At 41.7% G+C, this 24,854-nt stretch overlaps 3 protein-coding genes across 6 annotated transcripts in view; all 3 read right to left on the bottom strand.

Annotated features, from left to right (window-relative positions):
* Positions 1-53: 53 nt before the first annotated feature.
* Positions 54-6,900, bottom strand: panx2 (pannexin 2). Its single transcript, XM_052061703.1, has 6 exons — positions 6,783-6,900; positions 4,944-5,567; positions 2,782-3,896; positions 2,496-2,631; positions 1,982-2,167; positions 54-1,368 (listed from the first exon to the last, which is right to left on the bottom strand). The coding sequence occupies exons 2-6, from the start codon at positions 5,170-5,172 to the stop codon at positions 1,052-1,054; spliced, it is 1,983 nt and encodes a 660-aa protein (XP_051917663.1). The 5' UTR covers positions 5,173-5,567; positions 6,783-6,900; the 3' UTR covers positions 54-1,051.
* Positions 6,901-9,586: 2,686 nt separating this feature from the next.
* mlc1 (modulator of VRAC current 1) lies at positions 9,587-18,243 on the bottom strand. 2 transcript variants are annotated; one of them, XM_052061759.1, is made up of 13 exons: positions 17,223-18,243; positions 16,417-16,520; positions 15,642-15,935; positions 14,100-14,189; positions 13,917-13,970; positions 13,032-13,133; positions 12,812-12,913; positions 12,660-12,731; positions 12,468-12,584; positions 11,131-11,187; positions 10,528-10,650; positions 10,265-10,429; positions 9,587-10,130 (listed from the first exon to the last, which is right to left on the bottom strand). In XM_052061759.1, the coding sequence occupies exons 3-13, from the start codon at positions 15,897-15,899 to the stop codon at positions 10,053-10,055; spliced, it is 1,218 nt and encodes a 405-aa protein (XP_051917719.1). In that variant the 5' UTR covers positions 15,900-15,935; positions 16,417-16,520; positions 17,223-18,243; the 3' UTR covers positions 9,587-10,052. The 2 variants fall into 2 exon arrangements, with proteins under 2 accessions (XP_051917719.1, XP_051917718.1); XM_052061758.1 differs by lacking the exon at positions 16,417-16,520 and having other exon boundaries at positions 17,223-18,241.
* Positions 18,244-19,272: 1,029 nt separating this feature from the next.
* The window catches only part of btbd11b (BTB (POZ) domain containing 11b), a 122,848-nt gene continuing 117,266 nt past the window's right edge, over positions 19,273-24,854 (bottom strand). For all 3 annotated transcript variants that reach the window (XM_052061642.1, XM_052061640.1, XM_052061641.1), the window contains 10 exons: positions 24,470-24,563; positions 24,126-24,261; positions 23,390-23,610; positions 23,101-23,279; positions 21,891-21,996; positions 21,485-21,587; positions 21,308-21,389; positions 21,139-21,207; positions 20,509-20,622; positions 19,273-20,423 (listed from right to left, as the gene is read on the bottom strand). In XM_052061642.1, coding sequence (XP_051917602.1) covers positions 20,214-20,423; positions 20,509-20,622; positions 21,139-21,207; positions 21,308-21,389; positions 21,485-21,587; positions 21,891-21,996; positions 23,101-23,279; positions 23,390-23,610; positions 24,126-24,261; positions 24,470-24,563 — 1,314 coding nt within the window. In that variant the 3' untranslated portion in view covers positions 19,273-20,213. The remainder of the gene's footprint in view (positions 20,424-20,508; positions 20,623-21,138; positions 21,208-21,307; positions 21,390-21,484; positions 21,588-21,890; positions 21,997-23,100; positions 23,280-23,389; positions 23,611-24,125; positions 24,262-24,469; positions 24,564-24,854) is intronic.

Raw genomic sequence — 24,854 nt, 5'->3', positions numbered from 1 at the left:
AAAAGTTGGCTTTATGTCTCTTGTGATAAACATGTCCTGTATATGAGTTTCCCCCCCCCTCATTGTACATAGTCTAACGTGCTAATTCGGCTTACTGACACTTTGTTCTTTCTACAAATTGAAATTCCAAGTGAAAAAATCATTATTTTCACCTCCTTGGTCTGGATGATCTGGCGATTGTTAACATATGAAAAAGGTTGCAGCATGGAAACAAATTTAGAAGACATGTACGGCAACTTAGCTCTTTTGTTGTAATTCAATACAACATGATCTATCATTTATGATGTGAAAATATACTTGTTTCAAGTGCTCACACGTCACCCTTATATGTGAAGAAATGTGAATGGCAAAGCCAGGATGCACTTTATAGCTTAACACTACACAAACATCATATACAGTGCCATGTACAGATATGTATGATGTATAACGTACTGTGACATATAAGATAAGATATCCTTTATTCGTCCCACACTGGGGAAATTTACATGATGTACATATGTAAATATGATGTGGTAAGCGCATTATTGCCACAAAATTGTTATCTTTTGCATATTTACTTCTGCAGGTTAAAGACTGTATTGCGTGAACTACCTGTCTACTTGGCTATTGTAATAAAGGGACAAAGCGATACATGAATTAATCATTTTTAAAGACAATGCAGTCCTCTTTGCAGATACTGTATGTTTTAAGAAAGATCACTCACCCTTTATAGTCATTCATCCAATCATCCTAACTGTTTCACCGCTGCCCTGTAGCACCCTGTTGAATTTGATCACTGCTGGTTTCATTGGTGGGTGATGAATTGTACACAGTCATCCTGAGATATGAATGTGACATCGTTTCCTACAGTAATACTCAGCTCAACATCACCACATACGCAAACTTGTTCCAAAGTCAATTCGGCGGTACAGTTCTACCTAACTCAAACGAGCTAGCATAGAAGAGTGTGAGAAGAGTAGACATGGTTGACTTAGTGCTCATGTGTGCCGAGAACTGCAGTGTTGACGAGAACAGAATCAGGGAGGAAGTCCATCAGAATTTCTATCTTCCTTTAACATTCCCCTGCAACAATGAGTTCCCCGGGTCGCCCTGCAAGCCTGTCTCTACGGTTTTCCTCCTCCTCTTCTTCCTCAAAGAGAGTATGATGAATACTCAGCAGCTGGTGTGTAGGTGCTCTGGTGAGTGTTGGTGGCTGAGACTCAAGACTCTCCTCCTGTGTGACAGGTTCGCTTGGAGGAGGAGATGGTTTGGGACAGAGGGGATCCTCACTCGATGGTGGGTTGGGGCTGCCACCATTGACATATGTGCTGGTAGGCAGGGTCACTGTTGAAAAGGCAGTGGTTGATTCTGGAGAGCAAACTTTGTTCTCTGGGGCGGAAAAAAAAATCAACATACAGTATAATTTACCCTTTGTACAATATTTACCAAGTTCATTTCTGTATTTTCATACATTTGTAGGGCGCTTATCCTGACTTAGCTTCAAAGATGGACTACACGCTGTGTAGCCATACATGGGTCACTGAGTTGGGATTAATCCAATGATAGCAGGTACCTTAAGGTCAGTCATTTGAAACAGTACACTGCCAAAGCCCCCCCACACCTTGCGATTCTGTTCTGTCCAGCTATACCTGGGTTTCGAACACCTGCCGCCACTGTCTGACCGGTTGAAAGTCAAATGCACTAACTCCTGGGCTACAAGATTGTGTAACACGTAAATTACAATTCCCTATTAACTCCTTCTCTGTTAACTAGAACCCTGAATCTCTTCACTTCGAGGTCTGTATAAGTACCATACTCAAGGATTAAACCAAATTGTGTCGCTTGGTGATGGAAATAGGGATTCATAGGTTTCTAATTGGAATAGCATACAACGGTTTTCCGGCCCTGTGATGAGAGATGCAGGTTTAAGAGTCTTACACATTCTGAGGTTGGAGCGATTATATTTGATTCTTATCTGAAGAAGTGACCTAAAGGAACTTACCTGTAATTGCACTGGAAACGTGAACAATAGTGTGTGTGCCTTCAAGGTATACAGTATCCATGTTGTGCTCTGAGGGAAGAGGGTCTGTGGTTGTGATCTCCACCTTTGGTTTACGAATGGTCAGCATGTATGGATGAACATCCAGAGAGAAGTTCCGAGTGTGCTTTTTCTCTATCCCACTTAAATCTACATGGACACGAAGACATTGATAAGATCTCTGAAATGTTGTACTTCAGAGTATTTTTTCTCATTAGGGTCACAGCTGAGTCAGGCTGCTTTGGGTGAGAAGGGAAGTGCGCCGTAGGCCAGTTGCCAGTCAAACACAGGGCACATGTAGACAAACACAATCACATGCACCCGTGAACAACCTAGAGTCATCAATGAAGACAGCATGCCTATTTTTGGAATGTGGGTGGAAGCTGGAGTACCCAGAGAGAACCTGGGCAAGCACAGGCAGAACCGTACTGCCCTGTGCGAAAATATGAATGGAAAATATTTGAACAAAACTAAATACCTTTTGTTGCAGGATACTGTGTGCTCTTTGTATCCAGAAGTGGCGCAATGAAACTGTCCGCTACCGTCTTTCGTCTGAGAGGTTTGGGTTTTTCGGGCTTGGCATTATTTTCCAAACGTGTCAGAGTAAGAGGTTCCTTCACAGATGAAAAAGCACAGGCCTTATCAACAGCATAAAGCAATGTATAAAGTAGTGTTGATGTCGTTTTTTTAAATTGTATTTGAATCTGTACTTGTGAACTCTTGTCATGTTTTCAAGGTCATTAGACATCCATTTCCCAACTTACTTTGAAAGACTGCGGAAGAGGATTAGAGGTTGGGATCCATTTAATCTTCTTGCGGGGTCGTTTGATGACAAGCGGCTCAGAAGGCATATCTCTCACTCCGAGATCAGAGGGATCCATGTTTGGATCTATTGTTTGGATCCCAGAGTCCCTCACAGTGGGTGTTGCATCGTGGTTGGACTGTGCTAGAGCAGCCAACAGCTGTCGGACCACATTATCATACATGAGGTCGCTCTCATTGGTGATGAAGTCAAGCCTGTTGAGGGACTTGATGTGATCTCTGTTCTCATTACAAAACATGGCCAAGATGTTGATGTCACAGAACGGAGACTTCTGCCAACGACGGCGTGTCTTGATACCCACTTTATGTAACTTGTCAAATACAAAGTTGGACTTACGCACTACAAATAAATGCAGCAAATTAAGCAGGATAATAAGGTTCATGGTGCAGAGCAGAGCGATATCGACTGCTGCCATGATTCGTTGCAACTGCACAGCAGGCAGCTTGCAGTTGACCCGAAGCTTGAGCTCGGAATAACTACTAATGTCCGGGAGCTCCCCAAGAGCACAGGTAAATTCGTTCTGTCTTTGTCGGGCATAGTAAGCGCTCAGGTAGGAAATAGGGATGGAACTGAGGCAGATGATAGCCAGGTGACGTGCCAAGTAAATCTTTGCCAAAAAGTTACTCTGGCCCCGTCTTTCTAAATATTTCTCAAAAAGGTTTTGCTCAGGACTCTTCTCTTTCTCTGCATTCTCAATGATCTCTCTTCTCTCCCTCTCACTGATGCCAGGTCCTTTGGATTGAATCTGCTTCTCAATCTTTGGGGCGCGGCCCTCAGCAGCTCTGTGATAGCAGTTATCAATCTCTTGAAGCAGGAAATTGAGCTCTGACGTGAGCCGGGTAGAGGCAAGAAACTCCCAACCCAGAGCGGGGATGTACATAATACCAGCAAAGGCCAGAAGGGCATAAGGTAGAAACTTGTGCTCAAATAGTGAAGGCCAGAGGTGAGGCTCCACACCAGGTGCAGCATCACGCAGCTCTGTCCAGCAGTAGCCTCTTGCGTACAGTGCCTGGTCTCTGGTGAAGTTGTGTGGTGTGTAACAGTATATGGACTCCTCTGAGGGTAGAAAAAGACATAAGCAACACTCAAAAACATTGCCTGCAATAACTGGGATTCACTGTGTATCTACTTTTACTCGATGGTACCCATCCATCTATTGTCTACATCGCTTGTCGCCGTTAGGGTCACGGACGCTTGAGCTTGAACCTCTCCCAGCTGACCCTGGACTGGTCTTCAACTCCTACCAATTGCAGGATTTTGCTTTTATGTTACTTAAATGTGTGAACAGTCTAATTTCTTTATAAACGCCATCACTCCAGAGGGCACATTTAGCACATTGCTTGTCTTTGTGTGTGTAAAAATGTCCTTGTAGTTGAACATTTTAACACATCTCTCCAGTGCATCGTCAAAATGAGGGCTGCCACCAACAATATCAATATCAGGCAGTGTGCCGTGAGATTTTACCAATATAAAATATGTTTGTTGGCTAAATCAATATTGGAAAACATCCATCCATTTATCCATCCATCCATTTTCTGATCCGCTTATCCTCACAAGGGTTGCGGGGTGTGCTGGCGCCTATCCCAGCTGCCTTCAGGCAGTAGGCAGGGGACACCCTGAACTGGTTGTCAGCCAATAGCATTCTTGGAAAGCACTGTCTTACAGAGCCGATTTCTGCTGACTTTGGCCAATTGGTGTAATAACTCTGGGCTGATGACCGGTCAATCACAGGGTGACTGTGAAATAACCTACCATGAAAGGCAGCCATAGCGAACATGAGAACATGCAAACTCCACAAGTCATATTAAATACATTTTTGTTGGCCAAAGCCATTGCGACAAAAACACACTCAAGGTAGCCTATAATATGCAGCATGTTTTCTTCAAGAGGTCTGACTCAGCAATGACCAAACATCAGTCCGGTCCATCACATTTAGTCTTCCTCCCCTATAAAATTTTCCTTTCGGCGCCGAAACGTCAATGAATGGACAAGGGCTATCAACCATCCGCCAACTGACTGGTGATTGGCCCAGTATGCAGTCCAAATCCACATTTTGTTACAAACTATACCTGAAACATGAATAGTAGTTAAAAACAGTCTCACCTGCAAAGTTCCTGGTGAAGACAAGGGTGACCAGCAGAATGGGGATAATCACTGTCCCTATCGTGACAACGCGATCAAAGGGCAGCTCCAGTTTGAGCTGCACCATTAAACTGGCCAATGCACCGCCCCTCTCATCTTGCGACGAGCCCGGCAGGATGAGCTCCTTCAGCTTCTCACCAGCTAGTAGAGCTGTTGCCATGTCTAAGTTTTGGTCAAGGATGTTCTGCATCTGTGAACGAAATGACACACACTACAAGCCCGTCTTGGTTCGAGGGGCGACCACACTCTTGCGTGTGAACTTAAATAACACACTCTGGTGCACACCCGAACACCTATCTGTGGGCAACTTGAGCCTCTGTAGCCATAGATGGCAAAGGATCGGGTCCCGTTGTGTGCTTCTTGCCTGAACTCAAAATGTTTGCTATTTCTCAAAGCAGTTCCATGGTAAAGTCAATGCTCAGGAGCAGATTGTTTTCTCTGCCTTTTCAGCTTCCATCTCTTCATTTTGTTATAGCGCTACAGCCCTTGCTTCAGTTCCCATGCAATGTGAGAGTAGTCTTAATTTAGGATGTGTCCATGAGATCCTGAGGGAACAGGTAAAAAGATGCTTTGCTCGCCACCTTTCTGAAAGACAACAAGAAAATGAAACAAGCAAGGATTTTTCACGTGAGCGTCAAATTACGGGAAAAGCCCAATAACAGTGCTAACATCTCACAAATACGTCATTAAGAACCTCCATATGAAATATTACTGATCCTATCAAATGTCCTTAGAATGCACCTAGTTGGCAAAGAATTGCTTTATCATACTCTTACCAAAGTAGTCTGAGAACATGTGTACAGTATCCTTACATATGTCATCTGGAATGGAAAACAAGCCAAAAATCACAGTTAGCATACAGTTTCGCAGTAATTTTTAGCATTTATGAGTTGAGTCTTTCTGAGCATGTGCATTCATGCTTGCATGATTTTCATGAATTTTTGAAACTGCTGCAGACTCTGGAAGGTTGTGTGAATGTCCTTTGTATGGCAGCCCGTCCTTGACAACCTTTCCTACCCTCTCACTTTCCTCCTTTTCTTCAAAATGTCCAGTTTGTCTTTGCAGGAGTAGAAAGTGCCTTTAATGGCTCAGAGATGAGACACTTGTACACTTTGCCAACATAACTTTGTCCACACCCCAAATGCTATGTAACGTTAAAGCAGCCAAGTCGTAACTTTATTTCATTGCAATTTAAAGGTGTAGCATCACATTTTAATCACCTATGTCTCAGAGCCATTTGGAATTTCTCCAGTCCGGTTTGACAGAGTATGTCCCACAGTTGGATGACATGCTTCTCATGTTAAAAGGGAAATGGAAATCCCTTACTAGTATCTATCCTCCTACTTCACTTACACGACAAGCAAATCCTTTCAATCAGCAGAGTGCGACAATGGGCGAAGGAGAAGGAACTTCGAGTTTGTCCTCAGGGTTACACTGAAGAACCACAACGGCATGTGGACATAAGCAGAGGTGAAGAAGCACTCTTGCGACATTAACTGTAATTGGGGAAGCATCATGATGCCCTATTAGCTGGCTTGGATGCGTCTCAGGTCCACGAGAAATGCATATATACTAATGCAGCAAAACATAAAAGTGCATCAACTAACTGTGTGTGCGTGTTCCCGTGTGCGCGAGCGCGTGTGTGTCATCTCTTTGTGTGTGAGCCTGAGCGGCGCTGCTTCCGCGCGCACGCGCTCTCTAAAGATGCTCCACACATGATGCGACATTAATACACTTCGCGTCCATTGTACATATGTCGGTACATGAGGAGTGAAGAGCAAATTGATTAAATTCACCCACCTTGTCTGGAAGCATCTCTCGGCAGACTAAGAGTTAATAATCTGCAGTGCGGGCGAGCAGTTTACAGCATGTAGCCGCGCACACCGGTTTGTTCCGCCTTTACCGAACCCCCCCCCCCCCCACGCCCCACACTCCCTACCTCCAATACCCCTCACCTCGTCATCTCCCCTCTCCTCCTCTCCGTCTTCTTGTCTCATCACACATTAACATTCTGTTGCTCATCACACAACAAGCTGCAAGGTCTAGCTAATGGCGCTGGTAAGGAAGGGAATTATTACGGGGTGGTGCCAGTTGATGATCTTCTTGTGTACTCCTTCCAATTCGCTATTACGAGCCATTTTTCCAGCTGTCCAATACATTCAATGTGGTCGCTTTCTGCTCCAATCAGTGTCTACACACTCTTATAATATTTTTATTCGGTAAACTATATAATAAGATACAGGAGGCGAGCAGTATTAACTATTCAGCAATGACAAGTATCATAATGCTCAGTTTCTAGGTGTAGGCTTTATTCATTGAGTAATTGTTGTGGTTGTAAGCTTCCGATGTTTGGTCTAAATTGCGGGAGTGGAACACTTAAATAGCTTGAAAGTATATGCTCACTCTTAATTGCATTAAATGATTTTTCATTTTCTACAAACTGTCATAAATGTATGTTAATTATCTATGAATGCCTATTATGGTTTGCAATTGTGTATCATTGCATTGCATTTGTCCTGGAGAGATTTTACTCATCAGGTAAATAAATAAATAGGACTACAATAGTCATTATGCACATTATAATATAGTTTGACACCACAAAGACAGTTTTGGTTGACTCTGTCAATGAGGTATTATTATTATTATCATCATCATCATCATCATGTTGTGATTGTAGTTTTCACAGTATTCAAATTATTAATAATTATTTAACTAAAAACTGTCAAGTCCCATGTTTGCCAGCAGGGGGCAGGCCCTGTTACCACCTACACACCTGTCACCCATTGGGGACTAATTACACGGGCTTTATTTGTGCGCTCTGGCAGTTGACTTACTGCCGGAGTATTCCACGCCGTGCCAATTCTCTCGCTTACTACTAATTCCATTCGTTGCCTTGAAGCCTTGTGGCTGTAATTGCGCGTCTTTATATCCGCTCATGTGTATTTCTATAGTTGCCAATTCATTCTCCTTGCTATTTTTCCCGCAAGCGTTTTCTGTTACCTCCTTAATTTATTCCTGGTCCTATTTTTGACCAGCGCTTTTTGTTGTTTCTCCCGGACGGGCATTTTGTGTTTTTGTATTAAACCTAGTTTGTTCTCTGACAAACCTTTTCTGTGTCTGCTATTTCGGGGATCCACTTCCTTATTTTGTTGTGCACGAAGCGATCATTCTATCGCTTCGGGCACAACATGACAAAAACAATTTTAAATATGACAAACCCTTCCTATCATGAAGCCCTGAACTATAATGGCAGCATTTTAAGATAAATACTAAAGTTGCTATCAAACAAATACTGTATAAGGAAATGTAAACAGTATACTGTACCGTTTCAAGATGACTGGCCCGGGCAGCAGAAATAGGAAATACTTTTCTTCATCGGTTTCTCTGTTCATTTCCGTCAGAGTCCGAACCTGCTCCACACAATTTATATTGTTACTCTATATCAAATGGTCAAATTAATTTGTATATGCCAGTGCTATCTAATAATTTGTATTGTTTACACTGAACAGCCAGATTACATTTTCAATACTAGAAATTCCAATTATAATTTTATGGTTGTCCATGTTTTCTCTTCTGTGGCATCACAAAAAAAAAAAAAACTAAACACACACACACACACACACACACACACAGACACACACACACACACGCACACACACACACACAATAGGCAAAGAAAGGAACAAATCCTTCATTCTCCTGCGATATTTAGATAAATTACCTGACGACACCATAACGGTAATTTGAACTCCCAAGTTTTGTTTGACTGTTAGGGCAGAGTTTTCAAGAATTTTGAGGGCATTGAGCGTTTTTCACCATATCCATTCTGACAGTGTCATTGAAAAGGTTAGCATTATTATCAGAACTATAGCTCATGTACTGTATTGGATAAAAAGATAGGTCTACTGTATATATAGCTGGACATGGCCATCGTAGAGTAGCCTATTCAAAATAGCCTTTTAGCCCAGATGATATACACTCTTGATTCATACTATGCCCTGGAATACATTACCATCATGTATGTTAGTTGCAGTTGTGGTTTTCATTGATTTAATGAAATAAGTAGATTGGGATAAAAATCGTTTAAAGGTCTTCAGGACAACTTCCATCATTTACTGAGATGAGTAATTAATGCACCATACTTGCTGAGCACCCATCGCCAAAAATTTGCTATTTTCTCAAATTAAACTCCCTTCTCTGCGATGCGGAGGTGGCCCCGATGCTCATGACAAGCCACAAGTCAGTCAGCTTCCCTCCTCAAGCCGGTTTGTGCCGGTTAGAAAAGCTGTTCCTCATCCTGAATGTCACACCTAAATACAGTCTCTTCCTTTTGCTGAGCGCACTCAAATTTATGATAATCATGTATCCTTACCGTGATGGTAATAATAAATAATTTGAATTATATAAAAAATGTATATTCATTTTTAAATTCCATTAATTCTGCAGATTATCAACAACCATAACATATTATTATTATTATTAATGGTGATAGAGTGACATTGAAATGCTGGGTTCAATGTCTTGGTCAAAGACAATCAAGGTCTTTCCCAAAAACAGTCCAACTAAGGTGTGTAAGCAAATCATAAACTCAAAATACTCTGGTGTACACTTACTGCACATTTATACTTGGACATTTCCAGTTCCTGTTTTACACTATGCTGTGGAAAACGTGTTCAACCTTGTATTGAAGAACTCAAAGCATTTAAAGATCTAAAACACAATGAAGGGACACAAACTTGTAATACTGTGTTTTACACCATGTCCTTGTGAAAAGTGCAAACATATACAATAATAATACCATCATTGCCATAACCCTGCTTTTCCAACACACAAAAAAAAATAGATGCTGCAGATGAAATATATGATTTGTCCTTTAGTAGGAAACAAACAAAAATCAAGATCTAGTGCAGATGACATCCTGTAGAACCAAAGAGTCTAATCCAATGTCTTGGGGCCTACAAATATAACAGTTTTTATATATTCCCACTTTGCTTCTCTAATCACAATATAATTCAGATTTCGGAACAGATTCTTTTTACACCTCTAAAGTTTCATTTTCATGTATTGTAGTCAGTGAGTGATTTGCACCATAACTGCCTTTGGGGTTCTGTCTTTAGTGAAGTTCTGCAGCACTCCATTGGATGGTTGCTGGGAGAGAGAGGAGAAATAGAATAACGGGTAAAGAGCATGCATTAGTACGGCAAAACATATAATACCTAGGGTGCGGAATGAGAGGCAAAAAAAAAAAAATGACGTATGGGAATTTTGTGTTCAGTGTATACCCCACAGTACTGGCTGGAAGTTCCCATGTTGTCATCACTCTGTTGTGTTGCCCTCAAGCGTAGCTGACTCTTGTAGGAGGCACAGTGCACCACGGTGGCGGAATTTAAAATGGCCTGCACCAGCAATAACACCAGCAGAATCAGCAGCAAGATGTCGTAGGATTGCTGCAACATGGCCGTGTGGAAATAAGTGATTCTTATTACTACTTATTTGGGATTTGTGCTTTTAAGCCGTCATAGATAAATAGATTCATCCAACTCACCTTGGCTGTCGGCACTTCGTGTAGAAAAATGTCAATAAAGCTGATCACACTACAAGAGAGGAAGCCGGAGGCTGAAAAGAGGAGAGGAGATGTCACACTGCTGATGGCGATCAGCACCTCCACCTGAATGACACCAAAGAGAGAGCAAAGATTGAAGAAAACGTCTTTAAGGGTAGATGTATTCAAACATAAAGTCACAAACTGGCCCCTATTAACTTCCTCATAAAATACACCCGGGGCCAAGCATGCCGTAAAAGGTGTTAAAGGATGTTGAATGACAGGGGATAAAGAAGACTTATGAAAAACAAGTCAGTTCTGTTTGAGAAAAATAATTAAGTGTGTTGTTTCCATTCCATTGCTGTTGTCCCATGGAAGTAGCACTTGCCTGTCCATCAATCGACAGCCTACAGTCTTTCAAGCTCCACCCTTTATGTACTATACACCAACAGTTATTTTGGTACTCTTGAACTGTATCTTTGAAGCCCAGGCAACTGTGTTCAAGATCAAATTATACTTGGTGGGAGAATTTATTTATTTGTTTTAAGCCACACTTTAAATAGGCATAAATTATATTAATAGAGTACAATGCTGTGTTATACTCACCAGGCATTTGTTCGGGTATTCTGACACAACATGACTGGCGATTGCACTTGGAAAACACTGCAAACATGAGCAGATCACAACCAATATGTACAATAAGTGACAAGGCCCAGAGACATGGCATTGATATAAACCTCAGCTGCTTTCTCTGTTTTATTATCGTCCCTGAGAAGCAATAAAATTCGCTCAACCTGGAGTTTATTCTCTGAACACCAACCAATCCTCTATATCAGGAGAAGTCACCTCGTGGTGTCCGCGGGCACCGAGTAGCCCAAAGGGTCCACGGCAATAGCCTGTGGGTCTCTTCTAAAAATAGCTCACCAGTGATGGGACATTGTGATAACCTGGGTATACAGTATCGTAAAAATTGATCATTCAAAAATGTGGCCATTGGCAGAGATGTGTAGAAATAAATGTACCATATTCATTTTTATCCGTTTCCCAATTATTGTGAGAAATCATACACATGATCAGTGTCTTCACATAAGTGAATATCAACAATTAATGAATGATAACATAATTACAGGTAATTTCAAAAAAATGTATTGTTAAAGTGTGTATCAAAGCACAGCCACCTTATGTTTCATATATGCAGTTGCATATATGCTTGTATAGCTATATCTTATATTTATATTGCATTTTACACTGTGTACAGTTCTTTTTCGGAAACTTATTTATTTTGTGCATGCAACACTTTGTTTTTTCTTTTCTACCCTCCCCGCCCCAATTTTGCTGCTGTAGACTGCGAATTTCCCCAGTGTGGGACAAATAATTGTTATATTGTCTTTTCTTAAACTGGGAGCCTTTACCACTCGAGTAGCTCTCAGATTCAAAAAGCTAAGCAACTGATGCTCTCCACACTTTCAGGGGAATCTACGACATATACGTGCACGGAATAGGCTATTTTTAAGGATTTTTTTAATTTAATGGATAGCCAATGGACTTCTTCCAGTGCTCTTCTCCAAACTCCCATTGTTCTATACCAAAGAAAGAAGCATGTAAATTTAGACAATACACATTATTAGGTAACCTTAATCTGTACAAATTGGGTGATCAAGTTGACTTTCCTCAAAGTTATTTGCCATAAGTTGGTACTGAACTTCTAATAACTGTCTTCTAATATAACTGCTCCCTGTTCATACCCGAAACCTTGTACGTCTACTGTGTGACAGAACAATGGGAAAGAAAAAAAAAAGACCAAATGGGCCGATTTGGACATTTTCACTCAGGGTGTACTCTACCGTATTGTTTGTGATTTGAAATAATACATTTCCTCACTACCTATGAGTTACCACACCACTCAGTTACCAGCTTTCTTGTAAAAAGCGAACAAAACTTACAGCCACAAGTATCCAGAAAAATGTGACGGACAAGTAGGGGCCGGGCAGCAATGCATCCATGTTGAGCGCAATAATACCTCCAAACACAGCGGAGATTCCTACAATGACTTCGATCACCTGCCACAGATAGATTTCCGTCACAGAGAGCCGTGGAGCATGAAAAGAATGTCAGTCTGGCTGGCAGCAACTCACAGAGTAGGCTTTGAGGAGACGAGTGGGGAATACTGCAAGGGTTGTAACCAAAGTTTGTTGGTTTGTCTCAGACTGGTGGAAGGATAATAAAATGGAATAGTCAGAAGTGCGTGATCTTTGTGAAGGATAACATCAGATGGACACATACGCACCTTTCTGTGGCAGCAGCAGTCCTCTCCGGAGCGAGCTGACAGGATGACAGTCGTAGCCATCAACACCTCTAGCAAAATCATCAAGATGAGATTGAAGTTGATCTAGGCAGTGGGATACGAAGTACAAAAGACAATGAACAAGAACATAGACTGCAATAGTTTACGTCGACAAGAGGTGTTCATATTATGGAACAGGATTCAAGTCTGAGGATGATTTTACATTGACAGCTGAAGGGCTGAGGACCAGTTTACATCCAAACCAAACCAGACAGGTGGTCGTTACTGCAAAAGTTGACACATAGACCACCTGGAAATCGGACACCTTGAAAAAACATGAAAACATACAATAATACATTATAGATCATATATTTCCAACACAGCACATACAGTATTCTGTAAAAACATTGTCATGTGTGCCATGGGGAAAGTATCCAATTCAACTTCAGTTGTCTAAAATGTGTATTTATTTCCTATAAAAATAAAAGTACCTTTGTTAATTTATCTATGGCAGGAACGTAGGGACTGGAAGAACAATTCAATGCCCTTCCACTAGATGGCAGAAGGCACAATTAACCATGTGTATCCATGTATCTTTTCATTCATACAACAGAATATTTGTATTATTTTCTACAAAACAGGCCCAGACCTGACACTGAGGAACTATATTCACGAGTTCATTGATACACGATCACAATTATTTGAGGAGACGTTATTTTTGTAATGGTAAATGGGCTGTCACTCACATAGCACTTTTCTACCCCGGGTCCTCAAAGTGCTTTACACTATTTTACTCATTTACCTCCTGATGACACTGCCTCAGGAGCAAGTGGGGGTTCAGTATCTTGCTCAAGGACACTTCGACAACCTCTGGCTCACTCTACCACTGAGCCATGCCGTGTCACTTTGTGACACTTTTGTTTGGTGGCATGCCTTAAGATTTTTCTAATGCAAAGCACATGCCTCAGCTCATGAAAAGGTTGGGAAGCACTGCTATAAGACAGGCGCCACACATCTGGATGAAAGGTGTTACAGTATTAATAATAATGTTTTAAAAAAGTCGGCATTAATTGAAATTAATGTGTTTTTACTTCTATACATAACTTACTGAAATATGTCTGTTCTTGGCAATAGCAAAGCTAGCAATTGCTGCTGGTATGCCCTGTTAAGAAAAATCACACAGTTCAAAATAAGTGCAAACTCTTAAATACATATTTTCTTTTGCAAATGGCATTTATATTGAGGTCAAAGACAGACAGAAGGGAAAAGCTAAGAATGTGATTTCACTTACTGAGCCTGCAGCACAGCGCAGGTAGTCCATGGCAACAGGAAAGCGATTTCCCAGGTACAAAGAGAACCCAGAGGTGATGAGAAGACTGCCCTGTGACCATGTACATGCATCCATTCAGGTGGGCTTTGGCATTAAAAAAGGCAATAAATAACACCATAATTGTGTTCTTATACATTGAAGCACATTGATCTAAAGTTATTCTGTCCAAAACATTTCCAATGGAAAATTTGAGGGAATTAACCGCAAATTACATATAGATTTCCGTACGTCCATCCATTTTCTAACCCACTTATCATCACGAGGAGAGCCTGAAACCTATCCCAGCTGTCTTCGGGCAGTAGGCAGGGTACACCCTGAACTGGTTGCCAGCAAATCGCAGGGTACACTTACATGAACAACCATCCGCGCTCACAATTACAACTCGGGACACTGAACCTACGGTGCATGTTTTTGGAACGCGGGAGGAAACCGCAGTACCCCAAGAAAACCCACACTGGCATTACTTGGCATATACTGTATTTTATTCTTATCACAAACCAAGTTTTCAGTAATATGGTTTTCATGCACATATTGTACTTTGTTTATGGGCATTTGCATTCAAGCAGAACGTCCACATATGTTGTCTCTTTACAATAAAGTTGCCAGGTTTATAACGTTTTTTCATGTAACGCGTAGTCATGTCACGATCAATGGTTTGTAATGCTGTGGTCACCATGAGCCTCTTCTTTACGAGTAAATAGGTGCCTTATTGGAAAAAAAATATTAATGATATGCTACAATATACAGTATTATTTTGAAAAGGGGGCGGCCCGGTAGTCCAGTGGTTAGCACGTCGGCTTCACAGTGCAGAGGTACCGGGTTCGATTCCAGCTCCGGCCTCCCTGTGTGTGTGTCCCCGGGCCTGCGTGGGTTTTCTCCGGGTGCTCCGGTTTCCTCCCACATTCCAAAAAACATGCATGGCAGGCTGATTGAACACTCTAAATTGTCCCTAGGTGTGAGTGTGAGTGTGAGTGGTTGTTCGTTTCTGTGTGCCCTGCGATTGGCTGGCATCCGATTCAGGGTGTCCCCCGCCTACTGCCCGGAGACAGCTGGGATAGGCTCCAGCACCCCCCGCGACCCTAGTGAGGATCAAGCGGCTCGGAAGATGAATGAATGAATGAATTTTGAAAAGGGGAAAATGCGTTGTAGATAAATGGGCTCCCCATTTGGGATGCAGGATGTTGCCCTTGCTCTTCAGCCTGATCGTACTGTTAACAAAGTTCAATAATGAATAACCAATGCTTCCTAATTAATAACCCCCACCCCCATATGCCTTACTGTAAATTGCAGAATTGCTTCAACAAGAAACCTAATGAGCACAGGTAACGACTTTTGCTCATTGTACTGTAATATAACCAAGAAGCAGAGAATAAGATTCTTATTACCATCACACCCAAATTTTCAAGAGCGAGGTTCTTCCGCATTGAAAGAGACCATGCCAAGCTTTTAAAACTTGTGTGGAATAGCCTGAAGAGGTGAATCCTATCATCTGCCTCCTCTTACCCCTATGAGGACGCTGTAGAGCCAGGCCCTGTAGCTGAAGCAGGGGTGCTTTCGAGGCTCCGGCTGGGCCAGCTGCAGGTCACTGGCCCTCACATCCACAGTGTAGCTGTCCCGCTCGGACACATCCTGCTCCCCCCTGTCCACTCTCCTCTCCATTCCCCTGCTACCTCGTCTTCCCAGCGAGCCACTGCCTCTTTCCAGAGTGGACATGGGGCTATAGGTGAACTCCTCTCGTGCCGACACCTCCTCGCGCTGCATCACTGCGACTGCTAGTTGATATACAAAATCTAAAAACTAAAAGAGCATAGAAATTTGTGATTGGTAGACCTGTTTAGTTCCCTTTTCAATTATGCTGCATTTGCAAGGAACATGCCTTTTTGGAAGTACTGTGTGTACATGACCCATGGGAAATTTACCGAATCTTTATTGACAAATTGGTTATTCTTCACATTTTCACCATGACATTTGGCATATTTTTGGGTCATGTTGAAGTTGAATTCGAATTTTATTGTCATTGCACATGTCACATGTCGGGTAAAGAACAGAAAAATTCATTTAACATTTTCAACCCTTCCAAGAACATAGAAGACAATTATGCCAACATGGCAGGACAAGTCGCCAGGCAGCACCACATTTTTTAGCTGAAAAAAAAAACATGAAAAAAGGAAGGGGGAAAACTAAACTATGATCCTGTGGGATCTATGACAGAGGGCTCAGTGTGGGATCTCTGAAAAAAAAAATACATCAGCACATGTCAAGTTGCGCTTGAACTTACTTAAACTGCAAGATCTCCACTTGCGGATGACGTACTTAGACGCACATGTGAGGTAAGCAATTGGAGACTGTTTTGCACCCGCGACCAGCAACAGCCACCTCCCCCTGCCCAAAATCCCAAAGGTTGTGCTGCGCAGTCAGAGTTGTACTATTAAAATATTTTCAATATCATAGTGATGACACAGTAAATAATTCAAATGAATTAATTTCTAAAATTATGCTGTTGTCAGATTTATGAATGAAATGTAATGACATCCATGACACCGATGCCGAATCTGTCTGCTTACGCCTTAATCATATAATGCACACTAAAATCACGTTATTATAATATCTGCACCTCAAGATAGATGTGGTTGTAGATAATTTAGTATATTTTTCCGATGCTTTGCAAGATGTGGCGAGAGAGTGTAAAAGAAAATGCCCTCGGTCTGCAGAAATGCCAATCGACGTGCAGCGTGAATTCACAAACAGACTAAACTAGACTTTCCCCAGCAGAAAAATGGAGATGTGCTCCTTTTTACACTGAGCGCGGTCTACTTTCTGTTACCAAATTATCAGGTGTACCGGGGACGAGGCAGCTTCTTGTGTGCTGGAATGCCAAGTGTGACGCATTGCCATCACTTACATACAAGACTAGACTTGCCCTGGCTCCAAATTCAAGATGTGCCCGTTTTTAATGTTAAATAGTGGTGAAGACTGGAAGAAACAAATCAATGCTGGCTGAAGACTTACACACAGTGTTGAAGAAATAAAAACTCTGCCATTTCGGACCACACAATAAGATGAAGGTAAAAAGAGTGCACTTACCTGCTATTCTGTATGTTGGCTGATCCCAAATGCTGTACACTCGATTTATCTTGAAAATCGAATCAGTAAATCAATACCAGCTGGTTTTAGACTGCAGCTCCTTCTACGCTCCATACTGTATCTCACCATTGCCACTCTCAGCCCCCTCCTCTTTGCTCTCATTCTCAGAAACCCACACAACTGAAAAGTTTTTCAAAGTGTGGAGCAAACACATGGCTGTTGTCCTGCCAGCCAAATTCTGTTCCAAAGGGAGAGTGCCTGTGCATGACAACAAGGGTGGTATGAGGAGGCTCGCGCTGGGGGCACAGTTACGGGGGCAAACATCCTTTTTCTTCTCTCATTTACTCCCACTGAACCTCACACTGAAAAGATGTCTCGGTTAAGAAGCGAAAACGCATCAACCCAGAAAGTTCAAAACTCAAGCATTTTAACACAAGAGATATATGACTCGAAGTGAAAATTGCAACATGTAGCCTGTTTGATGCTCTTTTACTGATGGTTGTGTAAAAATGATTCTTAAACTTCAAGTAAATGCTTTTGCGAGACAACACCTTTAGAGCATATGTGGTCGTTTCACAGTACATGTACTTCAGAATTCAATGCAGCCTTTAATGCAGCATTGTCTATGGGCGCGGTAACCATAGCAACACCTTGACAATGGCCTTCACCCCTTTCCTTGGAGCTTCTGGGCCATGCAGACACACTCACTGCAAATGTCAAACAAGAGAGTGGAAATGGAAAAGAAAAGTGGTGGCTCAATCAGCTATATCTTACTTAAAGCAGTAAATGAGAGGCTTGATTTTATTTTGGCAGCCTTTCAATCAGAGCATCAGTTCCCTGACCTCAGATTTACTGGAGCACAAAGAGAGGCCTGTTCTTTCTAAGGACCCCTTGATTCCTTTCCTTTTTCACCTTCGCTTCAAAGGGGTCCGCATCCTTTTGGTGAATTGACTGGTGAGAAAACAAGAGTGTCAATTAATGATGATGCAGCAGTGATGTCATGATGCTTGAGGACTTACTCGGAATCCACTTGCACAAAGATGATGTCATCTTCTCTGCTGCTCACAGCATGAAGACATGAATTTGTTATTTCAGCTCAAAAAGGTTTGCTGGGGTGGCATCAAGAAAAGAATAGGTGTGATTCAATAGTTTTCGACGCATTCACTTTTCTTTTTTTTTGGCATTTTCCAGCTAAAGAATTAGTGGGATGTTTTTTTTTTAACTTGGAAAAGAAAACACCACACAGAAGAAATTAAACTGAAAAAATCTAAACCAGCTATTTGTTTTTGGATTTCTAGCATCACCCTATCATCCCAATTTTTCTGTTACACACCCCCCCACCGAATGAAGAAGAAAATATTTCATGGCCCCAGAGCGCTCCGCTGCGACAATAGTGTCATTTGACTAGTTGTAAGTACACCTCAGCATGACATTGCACCCTTATTATCATTATGAGAAAAGAAAAGAAATACAGATCAACTTACAAAGAACAACTCAAAATTGATTTTTTAAATATCTCCATCTTTCTTTTCATCCGTTACATATTTACAATGCTGTCTCTTAATCTGTGACGTGTATGCACAACCTTAGCTCTGAAACTCCCCGCGCATACTCTGATAATGAGTGCCACTGCCACCTACTGCAGTTGGTGTGTAGTTACACTTAATTTTCATACACCCTCCTCCCCCGCCAAAAAAAAGACCATTATATTTCCCTGGGAATATAATGGTCAATTGGCAATTGAGGGAATATAATTCCCTCAATTGGCATTCTTTATCCCTCAATGCTATTTTGTAGTCAGTGACGCTTAGACTGCATAATTTTGAAGAACATGCGATAAATCAACTTTAATTTACCTGTAAAATGTTGTCTTGTAATACGTTGGACTGCAGTCGATTCAGAACTGCATCAGCTGGATGCCAAATTAAAACTCCCCAACTGTGAAGAAAACCTTTCAGCAAGTGAGAGCCAGCTTTTCACATCAAACAGAATCAAGGATGCCCCCTTGTGGGTACTTTTTTCTTTTGAGCCAGTTCAAGACAGCAAACTGTTGCACATTATCAATACTCTTTATGGAGGAAAGATAACAAGTCACACACACACATACATGGCATGTAGTTTCACAATTCCTGATGACGGCTAACAGCTTCTCCGTTTCATGACTAAACACACCTTGAGCCTCTCAACAAGAATGACAACAGCGTTAAGAGTTTTAGACATTTAGTGACCCGTGCTGATGACAAATCAATTCTCACTCACCATCCACTCTTCGACGAAGCAACAACCTTCGTCCTCCAACGCGTTCCCTTAGACATGCAACATTTAAACATAGATCGTTTTTCTTTCACAGCATTTTTCAACAGTGAGACATGAGAAATTGGATATATCCAGTGACTTACGTTACGGATCAATCTGCTTTTATCAACAATATTTACAGAGTAAAGGAAATTCAAGTTCTGATTTCCACATAAAACATGACGGATGCCACTCTAATCTTACAGGTCCGTTTTTTTGGCCTGAAAGAGTAATCATCAGGACTGACAATACAAATGTATTCTTTGCCACAGACGAGTGAGCAAGTAATCACAAAGGAAGACACCAGCAACGTGTCCTTGCAGCATGGGAAGGATCATCAGTGGTGCTGTATATTTATTTACAAAAACCCTCGTAAATGTCTCAAGAGATGACGCCACGTCCTTCCTGTCAGTGTCCATAACTCATCATGAAACAAACACTGCATCGTGATGAGATGAGTGGGAAAAGCTATTGTATGACTGTCATGGAGAGACAGCCTACACCAGAACGGGCTATAACATGGCAACATGGCAGCCCAGGCATTTATTTATATCCATCCATCCATTTTCCAATCCGCTTTACTCTCACAAGGGTCGCGGGGGTGCTGGAGCGTATATATATATATATATATATATTTTTTTTATTGCAATATCACTCGTGTTCCAAGCCTGCGATGATTTTTATAAGTTGACTAGTTCAAACGATGGACCCCTTGGATGAGGACAAGTGAATGGACTGGATGCGAACAGCCAACGTTTTCTCCAAGTTCTGAAGGATGTTATAGCTGGGACTATCTGGAGGTGCATCATACAGGAGCTGTTTAAATGGCTCCAGCTCTATTAACATGACCATGTTCTTTAGGAAATAGCCCTCGATGTAGGATGCTAGGTCTGGTGCATCTAGAAACTGGGGCAAAAGTAAATAAAGGGTTGTAATCGCATTAAATATTCTCAATGTAAAAAAAACAAAAAAACATTTCTGTTGTTTGTACCTTCGTGTGGTTGTAGAGCTCCACGCAAGTATCTGTGTTTATGTTCTTCGTGCAGATAATCTCACAATGCCTCTGCAGCGCTTCCAACTGGAAGAATTTCGATGCAGACAAAAGCTGCAATAAAAAGTGTCAGGCTTAGGTCATGACGTAATTGGACAGAATTTCTAGGTTTTGAAATTAAGATGATTGAAGTGTAGACTTTTCAACCATATATATCTGTATACGGTTGAAAAGTTCAAAGTGAGCCTCTGCCAGTTATTTTATCTTCAATGCACACTATCCTCACAATTACCAGAAAACTTTATTTCCCAGTTAGACAACATAATGGACGGCAAGAAGAGTTAGTACAGAAGTCTATCTGCTGCACAAGTACAGAACAAGGTCTCCCTGTCTGAAATTATTCCTGTCATTACACTGTGTTAGCCACGCCCCCAATTGGGAGCGCGACATACCTATCAATGAGTTAGAATTTTCCTTTGTGAGACTCCATGATTTTAACTGGTTTCAACTGGTAAGTGCGCAACAGTGCAAATAGATAAGGAAGACCATAATAACTAGAAAGGTCACAGCCATCCTTCCATTGCATTTTTTTCCCAAGATGATTAAAAAAAATAATAATAATGAACTAACCTCCATAACATCAGGGTTCCTAATGTGCAGAGCATCTGCTCCTCCGCAGTAGAGATACTGCATCACAAGCTGAGAGGGAAGAAAAGCTAAGCTTTTTGCCACGCACACATATGTACATTGTGTACACAAAGAAAGGACATGAGCATGGGGTTTGCAAAAACGTAATTACCTGAAAAATGTGGTATTTCACATGGCTTATTTCAATGCAGGTGTTTTCACCACAAGGTCGATTTGCAAGCAGAGTTTTGAACCTTCACAACAAGACATTGATACGAAAAGTCATTGAATATCATCTAAAATGAATGTCATGATAACCATAAACAAAATATTTCTTGTTGAAAGATACCTATTGGAGGCTGTGAAGAGCAGGACTTTGTGGGCATAAAAAGGCTTCCCCTCCACCAAAAATGTCACATCCGACATCTCTTTATTGTTCAGGAAGTGGGGATCTAAAAGACACGAATGTTAATTTTGTGTTTAAATAAATGAAACAAAACAAGCAATAAACGTATGTCACGCATATCAAAAAGCACTATTAATTTACAAGTACCGGTATCCGGAAATTATCTTTGACTTCCTATTTTTGGCCACGAGATGGCGCTGGGTACTCTTTCCATTCATTCAGCATTCAGTCAAGAGTTGACCCAACAATTCCTCGGAGATTTGCAATTGCACAGCAATTTTTTCATTACAAGTACAACAGGATTCAGCAGAAAAAGAAATTGCTTAAAAACACAGTGACATGCTCTCACCGAGGCGTGATGATTGCTTGCGTTTTATCTCTGCAAGTTTGGGAATGGGGTAGGGTCCATAGCACTGGGTAAAGATGGCTGACAGCTGTTGGCTGATCACTTCATTCTGACCAAACACAAATTATACACAACAGAGCAAACGCAAATTTCATTTCACACATCTGAATGGGCTTTGGACATATATCAGATATGTTTTACACCTCGACTTCCAAAGGGATGAGTGAAAAGTACAACACTGTGGAAAGTGAAAAACGGGAAAGACATGGGCTCTATTACAGTTTTGTTCCCCAACTCCCCTGTGTGTGTTTGAGTTGCCAAAGCAGAAGGGGAAAAGAGGAACACTGCAATTCACGACAAGCCCCCTGTGTGCAGTAAGGCTGTTTGCGCTTAATGTGGCATGACACCAGCAAACAGCTACTAACATCCACTAGGAATAAATAGGCCTGTCTATACTGTACACAGAGTCAAACTACAGTATAACTGAGTCCTTTCATATCAAAAATTTCACAGTTCCAGGAGGCCTTTCGGTTGTCAATTTGTTCAAATTAACCTTCCCCATTAGAAATATCAACCGGCAAGCATCCAATGCAAAAGTTGCCAGATCTCAACATTAACAGGCCATGTGATGAGTATGAGAGAAGGAATAACAGTACAGTACGGTTAATAGCTGTATATGACTGTAATGTAGTGTCCAATGTGTGTTGAGTGTATACTGTCTTGTCTTGTATGGAATTGTCCTAATTATGTTGCGCTGTGTATGTCTATGTTTTTTGCTCAATGTATGTAGCAGCACAGAGGAAATGTCCTCCGAGGCAAGTTTCTCCTATGGGAGACATAATAAAAAATCAAATCAAAATCAGAGCAAAGATAATTTACAAAAGTGTTGTGGAAAGAAAATCTGAAAAACAACAAAACATGAAACAAACCGGCATTTTGATGAGTGGTGCTACCAGTAAGAAGTTTCAGTTTAACATTTGACATTTGGATCTGTGGTATATTATCAGTTACCCCTTGTGAGGGTGCATATGCTTAAAATAAAAGAGCAGGAAAAACACATTGGTTTGCACAACATGTTTCAGTTTTCGGATTCTGGCCGTCATTTTGGACCATGATTGTATATGTTCAAATGCCAAACCACTTGGCACCTGCTGAACCCACTGTCATTTTACACATTTGACATTGGCTATGGAGTGGTTGCTCCATGATGTACCTTGCTGGCTCTGAGTATCTGGAACATGAGCGGCAGGCCGTGTGTGATGAGCTCCTCAGTGTACTCATCTTCCTCGATGCAGATGAATTCTTTGAGAAGGCCCTGGATCAGTGGCCGGCGGTGCTGGGAGAAACATGTGCGCAAAGATTCCAGCCATGTGTGCAAAGTCCATGGCACCCCTGGCCAAGAGGTGTGGATGGAACGACGCAAGAAAAAAAACAACAAGACATCAGATATTGAGGGGGGGCGAAACAGTAACTGAGGTTTTGTTATTAATAAGTCAACTAACCAAGGCTCCGTATGTCTATGGTGATGTCTACATGTCCATGTTCTGAACTGTGATACATGGCTTCTTTCAGGGCTTTCAGTTTGGCCTTCCCTGTTCGCATTAGGTCTGTCTCAGATGAACTTCTTCCCTCCAGCTCTGACCCTTCTGCCAGAATCTCTTCTAGGGATAAGACATCTCCTTTACCTTTCTGTGTGTGTGACAGCAGCTTCCGAAAGACATTTCTGAAAGAAAAAAGCAAAAACAAACAAAGTTTAATACATTTAGTGATGTTACTTTTCAATGAATGCACATCTTCTGTTATGCTGCACAGTTTGACTATAAAAGCAAAACACAGATCAAAACATGCCTGGTTTAGGCCATAGTGATGATTTTGAGATCAGTTTACACAATAACTATCGAATGATTTGCAATAATAAGAAAAAGTCAACAAAGCTATACTTCACATTTAAATGTGATGTGATTGTCTCACAGTTGTGAGAACAACAAAATCTGCTAAAACATCAGCACTTTTGTCACAGAATGTTAATTCGTGTAATGACCAACAAAAAACACCTTCCATGTGTTAATTTCATGGTCCTTTAAACTGCTGAGTAGATGAGTTTGTGGAGTGTATGGTATGTCATTTATAGCGCATACCGCAAAGGCGCGACAATGAGTGAGGGTGTGTGCAGCTCATCCGTAGGTGTGCAATGGTGGTTGAACATTTAAGTTAGGTTTTACCATAAAGGTGCATCACCTGTGTCCGTGCGCTGCTGCCAGGCTGTAGGAGTTCATATCTCCCTGCGGCGCAGTAGAGATGCCATTGCGGGACATGGTTCCCAACATGGGGTCGGCCCCCCGCTCCAACAGCAGGCTCACCAGCTCAAAGTTACCTGAGCATGAAAAGCACATATGCAGACTCGCTCCACAGAACTGAGAAAGGACCCGATTATAGAGTCTCTGCCAGCGCTGAGGATAAATTCGCCTTTAAGTCACGAGTCAGCCAAAGATGAGGCTGACATTCAGGTGAAGCTGTTAAAATGGATTGGGAGGAGCAGCTGGATGGAAGTGGGGAAGAGGAGCAACGGTGCTTGCGTGTACCTGCAGCAGCAGCCAGCTGCAGCGGGGTCTCAGTGTAGTTCTCCATCCCATCCTGCAGGGAGCCTTCCATGTTGGCTTTGGCATCCAGAAGCAGCTGCAGAGTTCAGGTGGGGTGACCGAGGAGTACATGATGGGAAGAGAGAGAAAATTATTTAGCTGGGTGACTTTGAGCTTCTCTAACACGTAAGATGCAGTTAATGAATGTTTGATTACTAATTTAGAATACAGGCTGACGTGGAATTAATTGTGCTCTTGTTTCATTAAGAATGGAACTAAAGCCAGCTGCCACTCACTATCTTTAGCCAAATACAAAACAGGCAGACTGTGCGCCAGAGCCAAGAGATGCACTGAGCATCCAAGGATTATTTCACAATTAAGAACTTCT

Source organism: Hippocampus zosterae, chromosome 3 (genome assembly GCF_025434085.1).
Source record: "Hippocampus zosterae strain Florida chromosome 3, ASM2543408v3, whole genome shotgun sequence".
Taxonomy (NCBI): Eukaryota; Metazoa; Chordata; class Actinopteri; order Syngnathiformes; family Syngnathidae; genus Hippocampus; species Hippocampus zosterae.
Note: the sequence above shows the minus strand (reverse complement) of the source record. Positions and strands in the feature narration are given on the sequence as shown.

Excerpts from the sequence above, each read along its gene's own strand:
- panx2 (XM_052061703.1), bottom strand. The coding sequence starts at position 5,172 with ATGCAGAACATCCTTGACCAAAACTTAGACATGGCAACAGCTCTACTA. Across the intron at positions 2,632-2,781 it reads CTCTTCCGCAGTCTTTCAAA|GAACCTCTTACTCTGACACG; the intron begins GTAAGTTGGGAA and ends TCATCTGTGAAG. Across the intron at positions 1,369-1,981 it reads CGTTTCCAGTGCAATTACAG|AGAACAAAGTTTGCTCTCCA; the intron begins GTAAGTTCCTTT and ends TTTCCGCCCCAG.
- mlc1 (XM_052061759.1), bottom strand. The coding sequence starts at position 15,899 with ATGCAGCGCGAGGAGGTGTCGGCACGAGAGGAGTTCACCTATAGCCCC. Across the intron at positions 13,134-13,916 it reads CCAAGAACAGACATATTTCA|GTGTCCGATTTCCAGGTGGT; the intron begins GTAAGTTATGTA and ends TGTTTTTTCAAG. Across the intron at positions 10,131-10,264 it reads CTTCCAGCCAGTACTGTGGG|CAACCATCCAATGGAGTGCT; the intron begins GTATACACTGAA and ends TCTCTCTCCCAG.